General features: G+C 38.1%; 2 protein-coding genes across 4 annotated transcripts; one reads left to right on the top strand and one right to left on the bottom strand.

The window, feature by feature from the left end:
• Window positions 1-230: 230 nt before the first annotated feature.
• mrpl45 (mitochondrial ribosomal protein L45) lies at window positions 231-5268 on the bottom strand. The gene is made up of 8 exons (XM_077523282.1): window positions 5129-5268; window positions 4348-4546; window positions 3150-3267; window positions 2348-2446; window positions 2090-2138; window positions 1172-1321; window positions 599-772; window positions 231-517 (listed from the first exon to the last, which is right to left on the bottom strand). Exons 1-8 carry the CDS (start codon window positions 5255-5257, stop codon window positions 419-421), a joined length of 1017 nt encoding a protein of 338 aa, XP_077379408.1. The 5' UTR covers window positions 5258-5268; the 3' UTR covers window positions 231-418.
• Window positions 4436-25601, top strand: npepps (aminopeptidase puromycin sensitive). 3 transcript variants are annotated; one of them, XM_077523281.1, is made up of 24 exons: window positions 4436-4564; window positions 7545-7708; window positions 11621-11705; window positions 11808-11885; window positions 12761-12882; window positions 13521-13628; window positions 14659-14859; window positions 16030-16126; window positions 16205-16238; window positions 17179-17293; window positions 17387-17551; window positions 17630-17734; window positions 17816-17876; window positions 18419-18528; window positions 18632-18695; window positions 19399-19538; window positions 19610-19744; window positions 21250-21469; window positions 22408-22550; window positions 23685-23741; window positions 23839-23946; window positions 24039-24194; window positions 25197-25244; window positions 25316-25601. In XM_077523281.1, exons 2-24 carry the CDS (start codon window positions 7586-7588, stop codon window positions 25460-25462), a joined length of 2622 nt encoding a protein of 873 aa, XP_077379407.1. In that variant the 5' UTR covers window positions 4436-4564; window positions 7545-7585; the 3' UTR covers window positions 25463-25601. The 3 variants fall into 3 exon arrangements, with proteins under 3 accessions (XP_077379407.1, XP_077379406.1, XP_077379405.1); XM_077523280.1 differs by lacking the exon at window positions 4436-4564 and adding an exon at window positions 5803-5944; XM_077523279.1 differs by lacking the exon at window positions 4436-4564 and having other exon boundaries at window positions 7278-7708.

The following is a 25601-nucleotide window of genomic DNA, read 5'->3' as shown; positions in this document are numbered from 1 at the left end:
GTTTTCTGGGTTTGGTCAGTAAACTGAGCCATGATTGGTCGTTACCTACTTCCTCAGCACAGGTGATGTCATCATCAGTTGACAGCAAGTAGAAAAATGACTTTTTAAAAGGTATTTGTTGTACATGACAAATAATGAAGTTACCACATTAATTATAGACAAAATATTGACTTTTTACTGCTGAAAAGTATCGGTTTAAATTTGAATGCTATGCATCATAATCAAAGAAATTATCCGTTTAGAATGTCGATTTTATTCACTTTTTTTCTTTACACATGCACATGACATTGGAATTATTCAAATAAAGACAAAAATAGGAAAAAACAAAACGTGCTCCAAAAGTGCACTTTGAACAGCCTTACTTGAATGTAAATACATCCTACTGTGGCTGTCAGGCGTGGCAGCGCCACCTGGAGGCTCATTTTGACCACTGCACTGCCTCCGCTTTGGGAACTTGGTAGTTAAGGGCATCAAATTCTTCGTCAGGCTTTAATGTTGGACCCGGAATCATGACGGTCTAGAAACAAGAAGCTCAACTTCAGAAAACAGAAAACGTAAAGAATGAACCCAAGTTAATGTGATTACTATTGGCGCGTACTTTGATGATGGGGTCCTTGGCGGGCGCCCAGGCCGGCACAATCTTGCCGTGGAGTCGCCAGCGTCCGTAGGGGTTGACCAGGTGACGCTCCATCACCAAATATTCCAACACGTCCTTGGGTTGATCTTCGCTGCCCAGCATCAAGCGTCCGAAGCGGTCGTAGATGGCCAGAGTCTGCGGGGACGACACTTTGTCAACAACGCGAGTGCGCTGATGCGGAGAATTTGCCACCCCAATATCACGGTACTCTATCAGCAATGCTAAGACATTTTAAGGCTTCTTCCATCAACTGTAATAACACTTTTCCAAAACCATTGGCCGATTATTTTCCCCTTGAAATGTTATCAAAGAAAACCGAAGTTTCCGAGTTACCGAGAATTTTCGAAAATTAAACTTTCTTTTTCTGAAATTACAATATATAAATACTAGTCATTATATGCTATGTAAACCCTCACATTAAATATGTCGCATAATCAATAGCTTGTCTTCTTTGCTAGCAAACAAATGACGCAACAGTAACTGTTTTGCAAACTGAAGCCATAAAAGCATTTTCGGCGATTTGAGGGTCCTCACCTGTCTGGAGTGCATGCGGACAGTCACCTGGCCGTACAGGTTGCCCTTGGAAACCATGTCGGTGGTGCGGGCGTGGACCACGCGAGGCGCCTCCAGCGACTCCACAAAAAGCCAGCGCAGGGTCTTGTAGCGGTTGCCCCGCGTCATCTCCTGCCACGGGCAGCAAATTCACCGGCGCGAGTTGAGTTTTGCGGGTTAAAAAGAGTTTGGGGGTTTTCTTTATTCTATTATTTTAATATTAAGAGTTATTTTTGTGTGCAAAAATCTATATTTCATTTTATTTTTTTTCCATCTTTTATTTCTAGCATTTAAAATGACATAAGGTTTGTTTTAATTTTTTGAAAATGCTCTATTTTGTAGGGGTTTTTTTTATGTATTAGTCTATTTTTTTAATACATGGCAAAAAAGTCACTAGGTCTTGTGAAAGAAACTACAATTACTAAAAAACAAAAACAATAAAATAACGCAGCATCCATGCAAAAATGCTTTAAAAATAATGACTAAATTATGCAAATATTTCAGTAAAATGTAAGGTCATAAAATAATTGTTTTTCAACTTCATTGTCCTAAAAAAATAAATAAAATAAAAATAAAAATAAAAAAATAACCCCGAGTCTCGCCATAGCAGAATGGTTTAACTTACCTAGCATCACCTGTCAAATCATTTCAAAACTTTATTTTAAAATTAGGATTATTTTTGTATGCAAAAATGTATATCTCACTTATTATTTTAACTATTCTAAATGCCTTAACAAACATTGTACATTCAACCAGTTTTATTATTCTTCCCTGGTATATTTATCAAAAATTAGTTTTTTTTTTAATACAATTTCTTAAATTGACAACACTCTCTTTGAAGGCTTTTCTGTTTTCAACCAAAAATGCTTATTAGGGGGGAGGAGTTAAAGTAGAACTTACCGGGTAACAGCGCTCCGTCACCAACGAGTGAAGCTTCTCTTTGTTGAACCTGGACAAAACATTCACAAAAACACATTTACAAAGGACCCATGCCATCAAAAGCCATTTTTCACCCCAGTGTGATATGCAAAATAATGAAGTTTGACATCTGTGTGGTTTGTCGTTTGCATGCAGGAAAGAAAGGGCCGACAAAAATCGGCACATTTGAATTTGCCGTTGTCATAACATCCAATTTTGTTTCATGTTGCATGTACATACGTGCACAGCGCGTCGTGAGCCTCGATGAAGATTTCCTGGGCGCGTTCAGCAAAATTCTTGGAGGAGAACCCCGAGTCAAACTCTTTGAACTTCCGAATTCTGAAGGGATTACAATAAAAATTGTTTAGTGGCATCTTGACTTGCAAAATTGGCGGAGAATATTTGGTCAATTTTGAGGAAACTTTCCAATACATTTTCTTGGGAAGTTAGGATGGGGGAATTTTGGAAATAGTCCAAAATTGTGAACATTCCAATGAAATGATGGGAAATTGTTGGCATTAAATCATTTGCTCCCAAAAACATATAAATACGTTCTATTTCAAATGTTTTGAGTGTCCCAAAGACGTATTTATAAGTTTGTTTTTTTTGGCTAGGGAAAAAAAAACTTTAAACAAATTGCACATCTGAAAAGCTGTTCAATAAGCATGTTCAAGTTTATACTATTCAATATTTTTGCCAATGAATATCAGCTCCAAATATCGGTTAATGGGCTCCTTGGCTACTAAGGTATCATCCATCTTTAATATAAACATTTTTATTTAAGCACGAATGGACATCTATTCACACAATTCAGCATTTTTTTTAATATACCATTTCAAGGCTAAAATATTTTCCTCAAATAAATTTTTAGGTCCCCATAAAAAAAATAAATATATATAAAAAAAACAAAAAACAAAAACAAAAAAAAACATTGGCATATTCTTGTTTTAACCTCATTGCTAACGAATTCCAGCTGATTCCTACAATATTTCCAACTTTGAAACTTCCCGGAGTTTTCCGACTGACGGCAAGACAAACTCACGCCAGCTGCGAGGAGGCGCTCTGTCGCAACTGCTCTGTGCGCTGCTTCAAGCCTTCTTTGGACAAAGAGGAAAGACGAGCGTCGCCCTCGGGAGGGACGTACGGGTCAAAGATCGTCGCTACAAGAGGGAATGACATATAAAAAAAAAAAAAGAGAGACAAACAGTGAAACCCTGTTTCTATATCTCAGCGTGCACGTTTTAGGCGGCTCCCTAGTCCAACACACCTGAATCAGGATCGTTATTAGGAGTGGGACAATATCTCGATATCGTGATAAATCGTGATACTGTCTCCCGATAGATTATCGATATGTCTACGTAAGTACTGCGGTATTTGTAGTCAATATACAGCCACTAAAACGGCTCCATTGTCCATTACTTATTGAGCAATTACTCGGCGGGCCACTAGGGGGAGCGCCTCATAAGAGTGGAGGGGAAATGGACGCAAGTGTTCAGGTGAAGAAAACTCAGCGCTCTTGTGGAAGACAGCAACTGACTCATTTATGCGTGCGTTGCTCTGAAAAATGTAGATTATATCTTCAATTTTAACATTTTAAAACATATTTTATGTTTCGACTTTTTGAAGCACACAATTTCTGAGGAATATTAATATTGATTTAATTAGATTTAATATTTAAGTATTTTTTTTATGTATTTACTTTTGCAGTGTTGATCATGTTTAAGACAAATGTGTTGACAGAAAGTGGTCTCTGTTGAGAAGACATTTGTATTTGTGTAAAAAATACACTAAAGTACTCACTGTGAAGAAGACACCAGTTTTAATATTGTGTTTCAGTGATGGTACAAAAAGAAACGATTTTCTTATTCACAAAATAGTTTGTCTTGAGTTGTTTTTATCGTGGACTTGTTTCCTGACCAATATATCGATCATCGCGGTATTGTCATATCGTGAAATAATCGTCATCGTGAGCCTTGTACCACATATCGTATCGTGAGGTAACCAGAGGTTCCCACCCCTAATCAAATTTTTGGAGCTCTTGCTGATTAGCTGATCCTTTGAATCAGGTGTGTCAGAAGAGGGAAACCTCTAAAAAAAAAATAAATACAGGACTGTGTCCTTAGAGGACCAGAGTTTGAGACTTAAAGCATGCCCTACAGCAACATATCCATCATCCTTGGTAAATGAGTGTTGAGTTTATTACGCATTCCCCCCCTATAATTTCAAAGAGTTGAAAGTACCGGTGGAGGAGATGTTGATGGGCCTCTCCACGTACTGCTGCCGGTACACAACGCCCGCCGCTCTGGCCTTGGCCTCCGGGTTGGCGTCCCACTTGCCTTTCTGGCCCACAGCCGGCGGAATAAAGTGGCGCCTCTTGGTCCGCACGGGAACTAAAAGTGGGAGCGGGTGGCGCGGCGCACCCGCTGAAGTTTCAGACGCCTGGTGGGAGGAGGACAGGTAAAAGGTTCTAATTCATCATTCGTCATTTGAGAAAACAACAATCAATTAATTTAGAGTTCCTTCAACCACTTGAGTGCATGAAGTTATACTATTTAACCTCCCCAGTCTTCGGCCAGTTAGATTTAACCACCAAAATGAAACAAATACAAGTACCGGTATATACTTTAAAAATGTAAGAATTGGAGAAGAAAACAGCAACATACATTTCCCACTTTTTATTTTTTCATAAGCTCTTTAGGGTGATCAAAAATTGGAAACACGCACTTATCTATAATAAGAAGAAATATATAATATTAACAAAAAAATAATGACATAAAGGGAAACACTCCTCACAGCGTCAAGATATTTAATGAATATGCGTGTGCCCAAAGTTGTCCTCCACCTACAGAAAGGAGTGTGCTTGCTAGCTGGCTAATGCTAACGCTACGTTAGCTTCAGGCGGCGAATTTGTTGCGTTATTAACATATCGGCTATATCAACAAAATGGGCCCGCTTCGCATAGTCTAGTCTAGTCTACCGTCCTGCAAAGTTTCTGAAAAAGTGACAGTGTTGGTAGTTTACTTTAAAAGCGCTCCATGTTAACCGCTGTAACGCCGCTAGCGTCCTCGTTCTGGGCGCCGCCATCTTGATACAATTTAGCGGAAACTGTGGTAAAACTATTTCCGGTGGTCGCAGAAACAAACGCACCATTTCTTCACGCACTGATGTTTATTCTCATATTAATTTTTCTTGTTGCCATGTTCAGGCGTTGCATCATCTACAAGTGTATGTTTAAAAGAAATGTTTAATAAAGTATGTAAAAAAAAAAACTCACGCTCGGTTATAAAATATTAGTATTTACATTTATAACTACAATCTTAGACGTAACAAAAATAAAATGTAATTTGACTCACTTATAAACAATACACTTTTAGATAATTTAGGAATTTGAATAGTTTACGTAAGTAAAAAAGTTTAGTGCGTCCTTACTTCCTAGTTCCTACAACTGACACGCGTGTGTTAGATCCTCTTCTCCTGTTCAGTGACTTCTTAAACCTGGTACAGAGACTGAACAGGATTATTCTCATTTCGTTGCTTCTATTCCGCACAAACTTTTATTTTATTTTTCTACTAACATATACAGTGCCACAGCTCCCATTCAATCCCTGGACCAACAGCGCCCCCCTGTGCCGAAGTGGCGCACACCAATTCGAACGCACGCCACAAAAAAAGGAGACGCGTCCTGTGACGTCACAGTGACCGTGCCCGCGCACGAAGGCGTGACGTGATGAAGATGTGTTTTATACATGTATTTATTTTATTCAGGTCATAGTGTTGAATATACTGTAATATTACTCGATAGTAGCACGGACAATAAGCAACACATCCGCATATAACGTGAGTATGAATGATTTTACACGACAACACTGTTTAAATGTCGCATTCATTATTATTCGTTTGTGTGTAACGTCGTTGCCTGTTGATGGAGGGATGGCGAAGAGAAATAACAGAGATGGGAAATAGCGGTTGAGAAAGGACAAACCCAGCGCCTCGTTTACCTGCCAGTTGAGTGGAAGCACCTCTGTGGCCAAAGCTAAACTGTGGCAGGATTTTTACTTTCTGAACCTGAATTTCCAGCTCTAAAAATACAAGCATTTATAAACGCAAAATATATTGATCAAATAAGAAAATAGATTGAATAAATGATAAATACACAAAATAATTGTCTCAGTTATGACAAATATTGTCAGTTTAGACTGTTAATGTGTTCCTGTTATCATTAAGACTGTTTTTTGTTATTGTGATTGAAAAAAAAAAGAAATCAAACCGAAGCTAACGTCGTTAGCGCTGCTGTAACTGACGTCACTGGCAAGCGCAAGGCGCTTCAATTTCCCTTTAATTTTTTCAATATTCTATTTTTTTTAACCATCAAGTGACATTTCAACCAGTTGAGGTTATATATACATATTTTTGTAACTTTTTTTTTTTTTTTTAAAGCTGCCTAGTGGAAATATGATTTTATTTCATTTTTTAAGTTCAAATTGGCATTCCAGGGCACTTTTTTATTTTTTTATTTTTTTATTTTAAGCTGCCTAGCGGAAATATGATTTTTTATTTATTTATTTATTTTTTAAAGTTCAAATTGGCATTCCAGGGCATTTTTTTTTTTAAAGCTCCCTATAGCAGAAATATGATTTTATTTTATTTTTTAAGTTCACATTGACATTCCATGGCACCTTTCTTGGTGGTAGGTCGGGAAAATCGGACATCCAACATTGCCCAACTCCAAAAACAAAACAAAAAATTAATAATAATAATAAAAAATACAAACAAGTACTTTCAGCTATATCTCGGAAAATTCTGTATTACATTGTTTGTGTTTTCAGCTCCCACCTTCAAACATATTTATTGCAGAAACAACAACGAAAACGCACGAGAATGTATGTCGAATTTTGGTCCAAAATATCTTTACTATTCTTATTTTACCATGTATGACTCAAACATCTTTCTAATTAGCATATGAACACACTTGAGCTCTTTCCAACAGTTCTCAGACTGGATTCGGGCTCGAATTTGCCGCCGTCTGAGCGTGTAGTTTCATGTTTCGGCCACACGTGGCAGTAGCGATTCGATATTCACTTTCAACCGCCAGAGGGAGCCCACCGATCACGTTGCGAAATCACTAAACTGGACTTTTTTTTTTTTTCTTTTTTTCTTTTTTTTTTAGTTGACTGAAAATGACAGAAACTAACACAGAAAAGTTTTTGATAACTTGAGTATCTACGGAATGTTACCTGGTTGGCGGAGAGAGAGAGAGAGAGCGAGAGAGAGAGAGAGAGAGAGACTGACTGACTGACTGACTTCCGGTTGATGTCGCTCCTTCTGAGCCGCACGCTCGCGCAGTCTTCCCTGCTGCTGGTGCAAAGGATCAGTAGCCGACGACCGCCCACCGTCCCCCCGCGAGCACGAATAAAAAAGTCCCACCGACTCGTTGCAGCTCTTCAGACGGCGAGAGCGGTCGCTCAGTGTTCAGCAGCCATGGCCAAACGGAGGCCCTTCGAGCGGCTACCCACGGACGTGTACCCCGTCAACTACGGGCTCTGTCTGCAGCCCGACCTGGTCAACTTCACGTTCAGCGGCAAGCTGCAGGCCATGGTGGAGGTACGTGCAAACGTCACACAACACTCACCCCCCGTCATTCATTGCACTCTATTGATTTTGGATTCGTTTTGCCCTTATGTAATATGTCAGCCAGTTTGACCATTCGCTCGCTCCGAGCCTCGACAAATGGAAGAAACGCGGCGACCTGCACATATTTACCCACCCTAATAAGTTCTCATTGATATTTAATTTTAATCTTATTGTTGTCATTGGTGCACACTGGACGGTTTGTGTGTCCGGACACCAAATGACGAAATCGGTCAAGAAGACTTGCACTCTCACGTTTAGCTTAGCGGTTAGCTGTGTTAGCACGCTAGCTAACAACGCTTGTCACAGTTGTCACTGCGTGTCATTGTTGTTACTTTTTATTTGTTATGTTGTCTCCGCGGTGGTTAAGAACCCTTTTATCACAAAGGTTTGGCCGATAAATATCGGTTTGCGGTAGTGGTAATAGTAATGATTGTAATTCGTAGTCTGTGAATGTGAGTGGATTCTTATGAGCTGGCTAGTGTTTGTGGTAAGGCCCGCTACACACACAAGTTTGTTTTGCTATCTTTGTGGGACCACACAAAGATTCTGTCCCGTGAACCGTTCTCGAATCGACACCGGCAATACCGAAATATCGCGTGATCTGACAAAAAATAAAAAATAAATAAACGAAGAAGGGAATGTAGCAACAACGCAAAAAAACTAATCGATGGGTGGAGTAACTGAAGTCTTGGGTCTTTTTTTCCCATGAAAAATCCCCAACAAAAATGTCAGTGGAAAAAACTCGGCAGAGATGTTAAAAAAGAATTCTTGGACTCCCAGCAGCTCCACAAACTGGTTCACGTCCGCTGGCCTTTGCGTTTCTGGCTTGTGAACTGTGTATTTTTATACAGGTTTTTTTATTTCATTATTTTTGAAGGTTTCTTTTTTTTTTTTTTTTTAAACGGGTGACAGGATGTGTTGCACCGATGTTTGCCAATCCAAAGTGTTTTGGAAGTGTTGTAGAATCTAGAATGGCAATAAAGTTTTGCTTATGAAAATACTTTGGGCGTCCACAGCCCAATGAACCCGCTAATCCAAAATACAGTATGGGCTAGGCGTTGGACATGTTTTTTTTTTTTTTTTTTTGTTATGCCCAATTCCTTGTTCCACACTAAGATCAGTTCTCGATTGGTTACATTCCGTTCCACATCCCTATTTGGCAAGTCATGCCTTCCGGCGGCGTCTGCTTTCACCACACACGTGAACATTAGCAGCGTTCATAGAATCCAATCCACCTCATTCCCCGAGGCATCGAAGGCAGAAACGATTATGGGAGCAACTTCCTGTAAGGCACTGGAATTTAGCAGCGATACTAGAATTTGGTGCATCGGCTTTGAACAATTGTCACTTGGGAACTTGTTAGACTGTTAAAGGTTGTTAATCTGTGACTACACGAGCAATGTTTTGAAGATGCACACAGATGAGGACAGAAGGATGTTGTGGTCATCGTAATCGGTACCACTTCCAGTGCCGATTCAGGGATGAGGAACACACAAAAAAAAAAAAAAAAATCTTGATTTGAAGCGCAACAAACTTTTAGCTTGCAAACTTGACAAACCACTTGAGAGTCGTGTCCAATAAATATTTTTTTTTAAATTAGGGATGGGCGTGTCATGTACTCGTGTTAATTCTCTCCACCATTTTTAAATTTAGTTTCAGTTTCAATCATGCTTAGTCAACCTCATCCCATTTATGTTTAGTCCGTTTTTAGTCAACTATAAATCGAGTATTTTACTCCAAGAAAACATAATTCTATTCGTCTAGTTTTAGTCGTCAAAAACTAACTATATTATGTTTTTTTTTTATTATTTATTTAGTGTTATTTATTGATATTTATTTATTGTATTTTTATTTATTATTTATTTATATTATTATTTTATGATTAGTTTTATACCCTTGTGAGGAATAAGCGGTCAAGAAAATGGATGGATGGATGATTAGTTTTATCATGGATTTATGACCTGAGCAATATATCGATAATCGTGGTATTGTCATATCATGAGATAATCATGATCGTAATATATCGTAAGGTACCCAGAGGTTGTGAAAGAAGAGCATTTTTGACCATCCAGAATGATTAAAAATCTAATTTTGGATATGACTTTTCATAATTAATCATACATGTGTATCGCGATACGTATCGAATCATGACCCCACTGTTTCGTGATATGCATTTACGTGGCCGTAATCGTCGCTGGCCACTTTTTGAGCTGGTTTAGAAGGGAAGTGGGATTGTTTTGACGTTTTCGCTTTCATGTTGCGACAAGCGGCGTTTCCAATTTTGTCAGTGTCACAAAAAGTGGACTCGCGTGAGCAGTTGCCATGTCAACAAAACGCCGACCGTTTGCTTCATACCAGAAGTGGCGTCCATAATTCACGCAAAAGGCTCATGGGGCCGAGGAATAAATGGAGGTGAAAGTTGACCAGCCCGAGACGCACTTGGCTGCTCGTTGGCTGACCGGTCGGCGGTGACTGTGGCGCCGCCGCCGTGTCACCAGCTGTCAACGTCAACATCGGCGCTCGCTGTGAACGCAGCGTGAAGCGGGATGCTTGGAATGCCGACCGTTCACAGTGTGTGTGTTTTGTACCCACTTCATAACAGATTCACAGCGGCCAGCAGTTTCTCAAGGGGTTTGTGCACTAGCCGATAGGCCGAGGCGGCCATATTGCTCCTCCCATGAAACGTTTCTCTCTATACCTTCAGATACATTTACAGTATTCAAATTGGAGAACGTTTGAGACACTACTTGGTAGAAACAGCATCATTTATCATGTTTTTACGTTTGTTAAACGAGAGGACTTCAGACAACTTGCCTTGCTTTATTATATGCTATATAATTATATGCTTTTTAAAAAAATGACATCGTGCGTTTTGGTTTTCTTTTGTTTGTCCTTGCGTGGCCGTATCTCTCGAAGCGCACGTCCAACTAGGGACGTCCGGACATCCGCGGGTTCGTCTCGACGAGATCTTTCCAACGGTGTCTGTCCCGTCACCACGACATTGCATTCCGGAGATAAATAAATATATGTAATGTGCTGTATAACAAGTACATTAAAACAAAAGCAAACACTTTTAATAAAAATTACTGTAAAAAAAAAAAAAAATTAATAAAAAAAGCATTCATAATAAATTAAAAATCATATCAAAACGAAAAAACATAAATAAATGAAAAATATATATATACACTGTGCTGTATACTGTAATAAATAAGTAAATAAAAAAAAACAACCATACTCTTAATGGAAAAATGTAAATGAAAAAAATGGATGAATGAAAAAAATTCATAATAAACTAAAAATCATACCAAAACGAAAAAACATAATAAATGAAAAAAAATAATAATAATACTGTGCTATGTACTGTAATAAGTAAATTTAGAAAAACAACATATTTTTAATGGAAAATTAATGTAAATGAAAAAAAAAGATGCATGAAAAAGCATTTATAATAAACTAAAAATCATACCGAAACGAAAAAAAAATAATTGAAAAAAAATACTGTGCTATATACTGTAATAAGTAAATTAAAAAAAGATATTTTTAATGGAAGATTAATGTAAATGGAAAAAAAATTATGCATGAAAAAGCTTTCATAATAAACTAAAAATCATACTGAAACGAAAAAACACATAATAAATGAGAAAATATATATAATTAATGGGATTTTTTTGTTTTTGTTTATTAACGAAGATTTCAATTATCGTGGGTAGTTTTTTTTAACGTAACACCCACGATAAATGAGGGAACACTGTATTGGGGTCTCAGGAACTGAGCGATTTATTAAAAAATAATAATAATAATTACATTTTAAAAAAAATTAAAAAAAGTCCCTTTTGGTCAAACGTTGTCCCTTGACCATTTGTATCTGTGTTGCACACGCAGGTGACGCAAGCCACCAATCAGATTGTGATGAACTGCGCCGACATCGACATCATCACAGCCTCTTTTGTGCCTCACGGAAGAGACGGTGAGTCGGATTTATTACATTTCCACCTTTCATCATCATCCTGCTCGACTGCATGTAACGTCACATGCTCACCATTATTCTCATCCATTTTTTTTATTTTAGAAATTGACGCCACAGGATTCAACTATCAGAACGAGGACGAGAAGGTGACCTTGTCCTTTCCTTGCGCTCTGACAAAAGGTGAGAAGAAGCGAAGGCTTGCAAAAAATTGAAATCCCAATTTGGGGGGGGCGGGGTTGACAAAATGGAGGGTTGACTCGGAAGAGTAGGGGTGGGAACCTCACGATACGATATGCGATACAAGGCTCACGATAATGATCTAACGATATGACGACACCACGATTATCGATATATTGGTCAGGTCATAAATCCACGATAATCTACAATAAAACTACTCAAGACATAAATTAAATTTTTCAATGAGAAATTTTATTTTTATTTTTTTGCAAGGACCACAGAATATTGTGTTCTATTGTTATAAAAACATGGAACCTACCAAAAGAAAGATTAAAGTCTCTACTTTCATCAGGAAAAAAAAAGTATATTTGTATCTGTTTCCGTTTTGCGGCAATTAGTATTAGAATATAGCTAACTTTTCATCAAAATTCGCATTCCTGGTGAAAACACTTGTTGCAACATGGCCCTGGCTGGTCTCTTATACTCTGCGCCACCTGCTGGCCGTTTTTTGTAATAACGACCATTGCTTTAAGCTACCTCTTCATGTCAGAGGAAGCATCAAAGCCTGGTGTATGCTGTAGCATAGAAAAACATGTAAAAAAACAAACAAACGTATAAATATGTTTTTGGGAGTGCAGGGCAAAGTCTTAAAAAAATACGTTTTTGGAATTGAATGAGTTAATATTCCACTTAAAATTGTGCGCTTCAAAAAGTGGAAGCATAAAATATGTTTTAAAGTGTTAAAATCGAAGAGGGAACTCGAATATATATTTAGCATTTAAAGGGATAATTGTCTTTCATAAATATCAACCGATTTTTAAAAAGTGCCTGAATATTGTTCTACGTGTGAACGCGTTTTGCTCTTTCTGCTTTGCAAGGTTCTGGTGTGCTGAAGATCAAGTTTGCAGGGGAGCTGAACGACAAAATGAAAGGTTTCTACAGAAGCAAATACACCAACACCGCGGGCGAGACCTGCTACGCTGCCGTCACACAATTTGAGGTAAGATGGCCACGCGGGGGCGGGAAGACCGCAAGCCAGATGCGCACGTCGAGTTATTTGTCCTTGTAGTCTAGTTAGAGTATAAAAATAGGTGAAAATCGACTTGAAACAAACGTGAATTAAATTTAAATGGATTTGAACACAACTTCGACCCACGGTTCAAAACTTTCAACAACGATGTTAAAAATCAGCCTTACTGCCGATGTGGCGGTTGACTGGGCGATTTTTTATTTTTTTTTAAAATCAGCGGCAGATTTTTTTTGTAAGTTTCTTATTTATTTATTTTTAGTCTGCCGCTGATTTTATTTTTTAACTTTTTTTTTTCCTTAAATCACCCGCAAATGATTATGTTTTTTTTAATTACCCGCAATTTTTTTATTTTTTTATTTTTTTAATCGGCTGCCTATTTTTCATTTTTTTTTAAATCTGCCGCCGATTTTTTTTCTTTTTTCTTTTTTCTTTTTAAACAAGTCATTCACTCCCAGCCATTTTCACCGAAGCAATCAATCCCCTTCACTCCCAGCTGTTTTACTGGATTTGGACTGATTTTGCAAGGCCCACAGAATATTGTGCTCTAGTGCTATAAGGGCATGGAATCTGTCTGTCCTCATTCCTGTTTGTTGTGTGACCCTGCGCAGGCCACGGACGCCCGCCGAGCGTTCCCCTGTTGGGACGAGCCGGCCATCAAGGCCACCTTTGACATCACGCTGATCGTCCCCAAGGACCGCGTGGCCTTGTCAAACATGGTACGTGTCAACTCGGGGTCTCGGCCGAGCTCCGCCCTCGCCTACCCCCGCAGCTGGACGCTAATTGCGACGAGCATAATAAATGTTGAATAAGTTTTTTTATTTATTTTTTTTATTTTTTATTTATTTTTTTTTCATTTTGATTGTCTACTAAAGGGCTTAAAATGCAGACTTATGAAACCGATAATCAGCGACGCTGATATTGGGCATTTTGACCACTATCATTATATCGGCCATTTTAAAAATCTGACGACAGAACTGATGTATGAAACCATTTTTTAACATCAGAGAGCGATTTATTTACATTTTTATTTAACTTTACAAGTGTTGCTACTGACCTTGGAAAGCTTCTGAACAGTTTGCTTTTGTTCCACGTGAAAACAAAGAAATGTGAAAGTTTAAGATTTCAGGTATATTTTACATTTTGGAGGAAAAAAGAACTATTTACTGTCGAAAACTAGAGAGAGTTATGAGATTTACTTGCGTAAGTTTTCACTGAACTTTTTAAGACGTACTGATAACCTTGGGAGCTCCCTGAACGTTTTGTTAGAAATGTAAAAAGATGTGAATTGTCCAAGATTTAAAAAAATATATATATATACATTTTGAAAAATTGTTCAATAAACATGCAAAAAGTACAATGTGTTCCAACTATGTTTTGCATTTGCATTATTAGGGTTGGTACACCTATGGAACTAGGGGCGTGGAAAGCAAATAAAAAGAGAGGGCGAGGAGGGGATTTTTTTTTATTTTATTTATTTATTTTTTAATTAAGAGTGTCAGTGAGCTCCTCTCCTCTCGAGCTTTGAGCTGAGTGTCATCTCTCCTTTTGATTGTTTTTAATAAATGTCAAACAGGTAAACCTGAAAAATGCTGTAAGACATTACGACATTTGGCATTTGTATTTATTGCATGACCGATTTCTGTTTCACGTACAGCACTTTGTATACAGCAATGCTTGTTTTAAAGTGCTTTTATAAATAAAGTTGAGTTTTTCTTGAATGCCTTTCTTCCCGCTCGGCACGTCCAGAACGTGACGGATCGCCAGCCGTACCCGGGCGAGGAGGACCTGGTGGAGATCAAGTTCGGCTCCACGCCCGTCATGTCCACGTACCTGGTGGCGTTCGTCATCGGCGAGTTCGACTTCGTGGAGAGCCAGTCGTCGGACGGCGTGCTGGTGCGCGTCTACACGCCGGTGGGGAAGGCCGAGCAGGGGCGCTTTGCGCTGGAGGTGAGACCCGTCCGTCCGTCCGACCGTCCGTCCGTCCGACCGACCGTCCGTCCTCCAAGATGACCGTGCCATTCAACTGTCATACATAATGCAGGAATTAGACGTGCTAGTTGATTTAAAAAAAAAAAAAGGTTGCTAAATATAGCAGCAGCGTGGCTCATTTGACAACACGGACTGCGCTTTTGGAAACGAGCTCCACTATTTGCAGCCGTGTTGTTAGCGTAAACGGTGCGCATTGGTCCTCGACAATAAACTTGATTTCAATAAGTCAAATCAAATACTCGTCCAGCCATGCCTGTCCATGCCTCAAAATAACTACGGATGGAATATTCGATAAAATAATCCAATATTTGGATTAAAATACGTCATTTTTACTTGATTGAAGAGCAATTACAAATACAAAACATTTTTGCTTAATAATTAATCACCCATTGGTCCCTTATTTATTTATTTATTTATTTATAATAATAATGATGATGATGATGATAATAATAATAATGCATTTCATTTATAATGCCCTTATAAATCCCCGTAATATCTCAAAGGGCTTTTTAAAAAAAAATTTTTTTTATTTAATTTTTTTAAAAAATGTTTATAATAATAATAATGCTTTTCATTTATATTGCCCTTTACATCATAAGATCTCAAAGGGCTTTTTAAAATTATTTTTTTTATGTATTTTTTGATTGTATTTATTTATTTGTTTATTTATTTATAATTACGATGATAATAATAATGCATTTCATTTATAATACATTGTAAGATCTCAAAGTACTTATTTACATTTACATTTTATTTATTTATTTACTTATTCAATCTAACATTTCCTGTTTCGTAAATTGTTTTAAATTATTATTATTATTAAATTATAATTAGCAAAGTATATTATTATGCAGAAACATTTCCGTGGGTCAATTTCAAGCATAAATGTCCATTTCCGTTTAAAACGTGGCGTTTCTTGTATGGAAAACAGAAGTTAGAGGTGTGCAAACATCGGGTCCTGCGTGATTTCGAGGTCCTTTCCCTCCTCAAACACACCTGAGGGATTTTTGTTCACATTTTGACGTGAAAACCGCGACGCGAGACGGACGGCTTATTTCGAGCCTTGCTGCCATCTGGAAAAATGACTTTTGCAAACCCTTTTCTTTGAATATTTGTGCGTGTGTTCAGGTAGCAACAAAGACGTTACCTTTCTACAAAGACTACTTCAGTGTTCCTTATCCTTTGCCCAAGATTGATCTCATTGCTATCGCCGACTTTGCTGCTGGTGAGCGCTTCTCTCGGGACATTCTGCGAGCCTTTGTCAAACATAACGTTTTCATTTTCGTGTTGTTTTTGTCTTCAGGTGCCATGGAAAACTGGGGCCTTGTTACCTACAGGTATCGCTTTCATTTGTCAGTCATCGTATTGTTTTGGATCTGGAAATGTAGTTTGGATCCATGTGAACGACGGCGGCTTATTGGCTCGATAGCTAAATGGGCTTCAAAAGACTTGTTATCCGCTCAGGAGGCAGTTCCGACACTCCCTACTTCCTGCCCTGTTATGTTTTTGTTTTGTTTTTTTAAATCATCCTTCCTCACTACATTAAATTTCGACAAAAAAAAATGTTTACAAGGTTGAAGAGTAAACTAAAACGAAGCATTTAAAAAAAACTAAAACTAATAACAAATACAAAATAAAATAAATAAATAAAAACAAATAAATACATGAAATAAATAAAATAATGACAACAGAATCACCCTCAAAACTAATGAAAACTAAATTTAAAAAAACAAAACTCAAAACTAAATAAAAACTAACTAGTTACTCTTTTTATTTTACCTTGGTGTTTATTAAATATTACACACAAGTAAACTAGCGAAAAATAAACTAAAACTAAGCATTTTTAAAACATCCTAAAACTAATAAATAAAATATAAATATATAAAATGAATAAAATAAAATAAATGCAATAAATAAATAAATAGGAATGAATAAAATAATAAAACAGAACCACCCTCAAAACTAATTAAAAACAACTAAATTTAAAAAGCAAAACTCAAAACGAAATAAAAAGTAACAGTTTGCTTTTTTTCCCATTTTACATTGGTGTTGATTAAATATTGCACACAAGTAAACTAAAACTAAGCATTTTTAAAATAACTAAAAAATAATAAAAATAAAAACTAAAATAATCTAAATAAATTGAAGTAAAATAATAAAAACAGAACCACCTTCAAAACTAATTACAACTAACTAAATTTAACAAACAAAAGTCAAAAGAAATAAAAGCCAACTAAAATGCAAACCCCGGTTTGTGTTGTTTTTTGTTTTTTGCAGGGAGACGGCGCTGCTGATCGACCCAAAGAACTCGTGCGCGTCTTCCCGGCAGTGGGTGGCGCTGGTGGTGGGTCACGAACTCGCCCACCAGTGGTTTGGAAACTTGGTCACCATGGTAACACCGAGCGCCGCCGCCGCCGCCTGCGCAAACGTCCTTTCGATGGCTCGCTAACCCCGACCGCCGCTTTGTCCGTCCGTCCTTGCGCAGGAGTGGTGGACCCACTTGTGGCTGAACGAGGGCTTCGCCTCGTGGATCGAGTACCTGTGCGTGGACCACTGCTTCCCGGAGTACGACATCTGGACGCAGTTTGTGTCGGCCGACTACACGCGCGCTCTGGATCTGGACGCGCTGGACAGCAGTCATCCCATCGAGGTGGGCGGGGCCCCCACTGGCCGCCGGGTGGGCGCCATTTTGTTGACGTCACCTTTCTTCTTCTGCTCCCTTTTTTAGGTGAACGTCGGCCATCCGTCGGAAGTGGACGAAATCTTCGACGCCATCTCGTACAGCAAAGGCGCGTCGGTCATCCGAATGTTACACAACTACATCGGAGACGAGGTGGGCCCCGCGGTTTGGAAGCTGAGCTCGTTGTTGTGCAACCTTAAAAAACAAACACGACTTTCTGCTGCTTCTCTGTAGGACTTTAGGAAAGGAATGAACGCCTATTTATTGAAGTTCCAGCACAAAAACGCCTCGACAGGTAGGATGGCGGTTCCCGTATCGTCTTTTAAGACGTTGAAAATTTGTGTCTGTCCATTAGTTCACCTAAAACCTAATAAAAATCCCATGACCCTTCACCTTAACCGGATACTTCGGAGTCTCGCCAGAGTCGTGAAGGTCGGGACCAGAGGAAAGGTCAAAGGAAAGAAAAGATGAATCCAAGTGAAATCCGGCACCAAATATTCCACCCACATGGTTCCAAAACCAGAATCTTACGCCAACCCCAGAAACTTCTAAATTCCAACACATTTGGGAGATCTTAAGAAACCAGAGGAAAAACTAAAAAGAGGGACGGATAGATGAAGCAGAGTGGATCCACAGACACCAGCATCCACTGATTCCGTGAGCAGTGGGAGGGAGAAGCGAATTCCGTTTTGAATGAATCATCTCTGCCTCTTCCTCTTTCTTTTAATGAAGCTGCGTGTCTTTCAGTCGCACTCAGTGCTGCCAGGCCTGTTGTGGCGGAATGTGGTACTGCACTTTAAGACAAGGCTGTCTTTTTGTTTTTATTTTCCTCCCCAGAGGACTTATGGGAATGTTTGGAGCAAGCCAGCGGGAAGCCAATCGCCACCGTCATGAGCTCGTGGACCAAACAGATGGGCTTCCCCATTATTGTGGTGGAAGAGGAGCAGGTGAGTCTGACTCCATCGCACTCCAAATAATCATCAGAATCATAATAACTCTTTGAGGGACTCTATTGTGACTCCTCCTCCTCCTCGTTTGTCTTGTTCAAAGCACGGTGACGACCGCGTCCTCAATATCTCTCAGCAGAAGTTCTGCGCAAGCGGACCACATAATGGCAAGTACTTCGTTTTTTTTTTTTTCCGTTTTTTTATTTATTTATTTATTTACACATTTAAAAATGTTAAGACCAATTAAAAACACAAGAAACACTATAATTATGTAAGTTCCTTTTGGACCAAAAATAATTTACAATAATAATAATAATAATCTTTATTTATGTATGTATGTATTTATTTATTTATTTATTTATTTATATATTTATGTATTTACGTTGGCAAAACTTGAAGTTGGAGTGTAGCATGTGCACTGTCCAGTAGGATGATCATTTTATCTATTAATTTTTTTTGTACAAAACCAGAAAATGTTTAAACGTAAAAAAACAAATAAAAAAATATTAAGACAAATGAAATCATTTGAAACACTATAATTATGCAAGTTCATTTTGGATAAAACAAAATGTATTAAATTAGTTTAAAATGTAAAAGAGGTGCAAATGTATAAATTTACACAACTCAATAATTTGTATTATTTTATTTTTTTGTGATTATGCTGATTGTGTAATAATTGAAATTGTAATTAAATTTTGATTACTGAGACTAAAACTATAATAAAAGTAAGCATTTATTAACTAACAAAACCTCCCTGAAAACCAATTAAAACTAACTAAATTAAAAAAAAAAAAAGAAGCAAAATTTCAAAATGATAACCCCGCACTCAACTTTTTGCGTTGCGGGCTTTATTTTATTTTTTTTTTGCAGGTGAAGATTGTCCGTACTGGATGGTGCCCGTCAGCATCTGTACCAGCGAGGACCCCACCTGCAGCAAAGTCCAGGTTCTACTGGACAAACCGCAGACCGTCGTCACCCTGGAAGGCGTCGGCCCCGACCAGTGGGTCAAGGTGAGCGCACCTGCGGCCAGGTGAGGCCGGCTTGCCGTCGCTGGCGTCTGAAGCGCCGCTCGCTCCCTCAGATCAATCCCGGCACGGTGGGCTTCTACCGCATCCAGTACAGCTCGGCCATGCTGCAGAGCCTGCTGCCCGCCATCCGGGACCTCAGCCTGCAGCCCGTCGACCGCCTCAGTCTTCAGAACGACCTCTTCTCCCTGGTGAGGTCGGCCCCGAAGCCGAAGCCGAAGCCGAAGCGCTTCGTCAAGTACTTGCACTTGTCTTAAAACGGATATTGGAAAAACAAACATTCACCGCGCAGGTTGACATGTTACAACAACATATTAGGGCCACGTATAATTCTTATTTTTTTAGAGGGCGGGGGAAAAAAAACTCGTGAATTTGCCACTTTCTAAAGTGAGGGGAAAAAAAACTCAAACGCACGAGAAATACACATAGTGCACTATTTGAATGTTTCACCAATGCTTTTCGGTTTATAAACTCAAATTCGCAAATTTGCACTTCACAAAGGCAGAAATTTACTTGGGTTTTTTTCTCGCAAATTTGCCACTTTAAAAGTCACAAATTTGCCACTTTCTAAACTCGCAAATTTTCCACTTCAGAAAGTCGCAGATTTGCCACTTTCTAAATTTGCAAATGTATGTGTTATTTCTCGCAAATTTGCCAATTTCTAAACTCGCAAATTTCCGAGTATTTTTCTCGCAGATTTATCACAAATTTTGCGATTTTTTTTCTCTCTCACAAATTTGCCACTTTAGAAAGTCGCAAATTTGAGTGTTTTTCTCACAAATTTGCCACTTTAGAAAGTCGCAAAATTTGCCACTTTCTGAACATGCAAATTTTGTCACTTTCTAAACTCGCAAATTTCCGAGTATTTTTCTCGCAGATTTATCACAAATTTTGCGATTTTTTTTTTTTCCTCACAAATTTGCCACTTTAGAAAGTCGCAAATTTGAGTGTTTTTCTCGCAAATTTGCCGCTTTAGAAAGTCGAAAAGTCAGAGTATTTTTCTCACAAATTTGCCACTTTAGAAAGTCGCAAAATTTGCCACTTTCTGAACATGCAAAATTTGTCACTTTCTAAACTCGCAAATTTGAGTTTTTTTCTCGCAGGTTTGCCACAATTCACAAATTTTGCGAGTTTTTCTCGCAAATTTCCACTTTAAAAAGTCACAAATTTGCCACTCTATTTTTCTCGCAAATTTGCCAACTTAGAAAGTTGTAAATTTGCCACTTTATAACTCATAAATTTCCGAGTTTTTTTTTCTTGCAAATTTTCTAAACTTTCAAATTTGAGTATTTTTCTCGCAAATTTGCCAATTTCTAAACTTGCAAATATACAAGTTTTTTCTTCTCTCAAAAGTGGCAAATTTGTGAGTATTTATTTTATTTTTTGAGTGGCTTTCAGGGTCTCAAACTACCCCAAAAATCTTGTAAAATCTTAAACTATGTGCCTCAGAAAGTATTTAAGGTAGCAGATAAAATAAATGAACTAATATATTAACAATAATGCAATTGCTTGATTGATTGTGATTTTAGTGTACTTCATAAATCAAACTAAAGTAAAATCCAAATGGGCCAGCATCCATTGATTTTTCTAAATCTGGTTGTGGTTGTTTACTTTCAAACACGGTCAAAGTTGTCGTTGCCGTTTTTGTTTTTGTTTTCTGTCCGCCGACTTACGGCGCCGTGTCGTTGCGTGGAAGTCGCGCGCAGGCACGATCAGCACGGTGGAGGCGCTGCGCCTGATGGAGGCCTTCGTGAACGAGCCCAACTACACGGTGTGGAGCGACCTGAGCTGCAACCTGGGCGTCCTGTCCTCGCTGCTGTCGCACACCGACTTCCACGAGGACATCCAGGAGTTCATCCGCGACCTCTTCGCGCCCATCGGCCTCCGCCTGGGCTGGGACTGCAAACCCGGAGAAGGTCAGTGGAAGCGCTTCATGCAACTTTTTTTTCCTCTCATTCACACATTTACGCACTAAATTATCGGCAACAACTTTTTTGAAGAATCTTATGGTTGATATTAGATCAATTCCAAACTGTGGAACTCATTGACTGGCAGCCATTTTGAGTGAAGCAACCCCCTACGCCCCCTTCGGCTGTTTGACTGCATTTGGACTGATTTTGCACTGCCACCTGCTGGCTGTTTGTGTAATAACGACCGTTTCTTCAACCGTTCTGTGCAGTTGAGAGGCTGCATCAAATTGGCCTTCTGTATGCTCTAGCATAAAACGGAAAACGTATAAATACATCTTTGGGACACTTAAAACATTTTGAAATAGAACGTATTTATACGTTTTTGGGAGCAAATGGGGGGGGGATTATTTATTTATTTTTTTTGAACGATATTTTTCAAATCTTAAAAGTTGGTTAAAAACATGCTTAAAATTTTTCAACAAAGTTGAGGCTATTTTTTTTTTTTCCCCCTCTTCATGTTTTTGTATTTCCTCAGTAACTTGCTTAATTTATTATTATATTATTATATATAATTTTTTGGGGGGGAGGGGTCACATCGGTTTTCTTCACTTTTTTTATGGCCTCAATTTTTATTTTATTTCATTTTATTTTATTTTTGTGCCCCCTCAGTAACTTTCTTAATTTACTCCCACATCTGACTCAAGTAGAGCTGGGCAAATTAATCGATTTAGTTTTTTGGGAGGGCTCACATCGATTTTCTTGACTTTTTTTTTTTTTTTTTTTTTTTTGGTATCCTCTCAGTAACTTTCTTAGTTTACTCCCAGATCTGACTCAAGTCAAGCTTTCAAATTAATCGATTTTTTTGTTTTTTATGTCGTATTTCCTTTTGCGTTTATGTCGCCGAGCGCAATTAAAAGGCTCGCGTGTTGTCCCCCGTTGTTTAGGTCACCTGGACGCCCTGTTACGAGGTCTGGTCCTTGGCAAGCTGGGCAAGGCGGGACACAAGCCCACCTTGGAGGAGGCCCGGCGGAGATTCAAGGAGCACGTGGACGGCAAACACGTTCTACCGGCCGACCTCAGAAGTCCGGTAAACATCCACGTTTCCTCTCATCATACCACTGACTGTTTACGCACAGACGGCGGCCTTGGAAGTCACATTTGATACTCTTCATTGTCAGTGTCGCTTAGTTCAGGGGCTACGTGACAGACTAGGGATGAACCATTATGGAAAATAATCGAATTGCAATCATTTTTTCCCCCCCAAAAAAATTGTGGTTGCGATATATGCGATTATAATATATTATTATATATCACAATCGCAATTTTTGTGAATTTTGCAAAATCATGATATGAGATTGTAATATAAAATGATTATAAAACATTATTATATTATTTAATTAATAATGATTGATTCATAATTGTTAAAACACTATTTTTGCAAAAATTGTAATAGATGCAATTATAATATATAATTATTATAATTCATTATTAATTGTATTATTTAATTAATAAATAATACTAAATAAATAAATTTATTAAGTAATTAATAAATATTTATTAATAATAATTATATTCTAATCGCATATATTACAAACACTTTTTGGGGAAACAATAAATATAATGAGATTATTTTCCACAATCGTTCAAATAATTTGTTATTATTATTATTATAATTATTAATAGTTAAATAATATAATTAGTAGTGAATTATAATAGTTCTATATTATAATATACAAACATAATACATAAACTTTTGTGTGATTAAGGGCTATATAAATAAATCGCATATATCGCAATTGCAATTTTTGGGAAAAAATAAATATCATAATTAGATTATTTACCACAAATATTCAATTCATTAATTAGGTAATATTAATAATACTAATAATTATTATTATTAGTATTAATTAAATAAATATAATAATGAACTGCATATGATATTGCAATTGCAATTTTTTTGGGGGGGTGGGGGGAAATCACAATTAGATTATTTTCCATAACCGTTCAACGCTAGTCTGTAATACTACGATTTATTATTATTATAATAATAATTATTATTATGAGAATATTGTATTAATGTAATAATTTTAAACGACACCGTCATTTATTTGACGGGTCCGTTCCAGACCCAACTGTGACGCTGTGAGAAACTTTTGCGATATGACACATGTCGAATTCAAATATGTTGTGTTCATGCGAAGTGTCGTTTGTTTGTTTTCAGGTGTATTTGACGGTGCTGAAGCACGGCGACAGCGGCACGTTAGACACCATGCTCAGGGTAAAAGACTTGTTTTTCTTTCTTTCTTTTTTATTTTTGGATCTTCTCGCCGATGTGTGACTTGGACCCGTTTTTTTTTTTGTTTTGCTTTCCTCAGCTTCACAAGCAAGCCGACATGCAGGAGGAGAAGAATCGCATCGAGCGAGTACTCGGCGCCATCTCGCCGCCGGACCTCATCCAAAGAGTGCTCGCCTTCGCCCTCTCGGTAACGCCCCGACCGGACTCCTTTTTCCCAATTGCCCGTGTGGCTTTTGCGCGGGTGTGTTGTAACGCCTTTGCTTTTTTTTTTGCGCTCAGGAAGAGGTGCGTCCCCAAGACACGGTGTCGGTGATCGGGGGCGTGGCCGGCAGCAGCAAACACGGTCGCAAGGCCGCCTGGAAGTTTGTCAAGGACAACTGGGAGGAGCTTCACAACCACTACCAAGGCGGATTCCTCCTGTCGCGCCTCATCAAGGTCGTTCATCATCATCGTCATGAAAACGCTTTAGCATTGTCACAAGATGGTGGCAAAGCACTCCTTAACTGCTTTTTCACCGTTTTGAAGCTCCTCAACTCGCGTCAACAAAGTTGTGTGGCGCCCAAAAGGGGAAAATTAATTATACATGAAAAATAATGAAGTTATCACATTATTTATAGACAAAATATCAACTTTTCACTATTGAAAATTATTCAGGCAGTCAAGTATCACTTTAACATAATCAGTTGTCTTCTGGGAAATCAATTATTCTTTACACGTATCAACAAATTTTAATGTTTTTTTTTATTTATTTATTTATTTTTAATCAAAAATGCAAGTAAACTTTTTTTTTTTTGCAACGTAGCTGTAAATTACAACACAAGATCAAATCTGTAATTATTAATAATAAAAATTAAAAAAAAATGAAAAATATCTCAAAACCTTTTTATTTATTTTTTTTTTAAATCAGACCAGGATTATTTTTATTTTGCAATTTTAATTTTAGTTAGTTTTTATTTCAATTTCAGTTTTGTTTTTTAAATTTAGTTGGTTTTAATTAGTTTTCATGGTGGTTCTGTTAGTTTTTATTAGTTTTAGTTATTCAATAAATACTTCGTTTTAGTATTAGTTTTAGTTTTTTTTTTTTATGTATTGTGCACAATATTTAAAAAAAAAAAACAGCATGAAAGCGATGTCATCCTTTGGTGCTTTTCTGTTGGCTACTGCTAGATTATGGAGGACCAAAACTGCCAAAATTTAAAATAAATGACGAAAAGTGAAAATAAAATGAATATGAAAAAATATCATTTGAAAATTATATCCAAAAAAATAAATATAATTCAGCAGTCCAAGGAGACGTGAACAGGCAAAATCAATTAAATTTAAGCGGTAACGAAAAAGGATTCTATCATACGTTAGTCGTTTTCGATCATATCTACGATGATATTATAGCCCAACATTGACCTTTGACACCTTTTGTTTCCATGTCATCAATTCCAGCTGACAGTGGACGGATTCGCCGCAGAGAAAATGGCCGCAGAAGTCAAGGTGAGATCGCCTCGATTTTTACTTTGTATCTTTTTTGGTATCCAGGCTAACATATGCCCCGCCCCCTTCAGAGTTTCTTCGAGAGTCATCCTACGCCGGCCGTGGAGCGCACGGTGCTGCAGTGCTGCGAGAACATCCTGCTGAACGCCGCCTGGCTCAAGCGCGACGCCGACGACATCCACCAATATCTGATGCAGCGCAAGGCGCCCCCCGTTTAAAGCCGCCGCCCCCCTTCCGTTTTTCATTTCCCCTCCCCCTTTTCCCTCCAGGCACAAGCCCCGCCCACCCATCCGCTCTTATCTTCCTCAGGCGGAAGCGGACGCTGAACACCGCAAAAATAAAAAGCCAAGAATCTCA

This window comes from Festucalex cinctus, chromosome 6 (genome assembly GCF_051991245.1).
Source record: "Festucalex cinctus isolate MCC-2025b chromosome 6, RoL_Fcin_1.0, whole genome shotgun sequence".
Taxonomy (NCBI): Eukaryota; Metazoa; Chordata; class Actinopteri; order Syngnathiformes; family Syngnathidae; genus Festucalex; species Festucalex cinctus.
The sequence above is the reverse complement of the archived record's forward strand: the minus strand, read 5'-3'. Positions and strand labels throughout refer to the sequence as shown.

Coding starts and splice junctions, on each gene's coding strand:
- npepps (XM_077523279.1), top strand. CDS start 7,418: ATGTCGCTCCTTCTGAGCCGCACGCTCGCGCAGTCTTCCCTGCTGCTG. Junction 14,860..16,029: donor AGGGGCGCTTTGCGCTGGAG/GTGAGACCCGTC, acceptor GCGTGTGTTCAG/GTAGCAACAAAGACGTTACC. Junction 23,742..23,838: donor CGTTAGACACCATGCTCAGG/GTAAAAGACTTG, acceptor TGCTTTCCTCAG/CTTCACAAGCAAGCCGACAT.
- mrpl45 (XM_077523282.1), bottom strand. CDS start 5,257: ATGGTGCGTTTGTTTCTGCGACCACCGGAAATAGTTTTACCACAGTTT. Junction 4,547..5,128: donor TAACATGGAGCGCTTTTAAA/GTAAACTACCAA, acceptor TCCTCCCACCAG/GCGTCTGAAACTTCAGCGGG. Junction 1,322..2,089: donor TGACGGAGCGCTGTTACCCG/GTAAGTTCTACT, acceptor TGCCCGTGGCAG/GAGATGACGCGGGGCAACCG.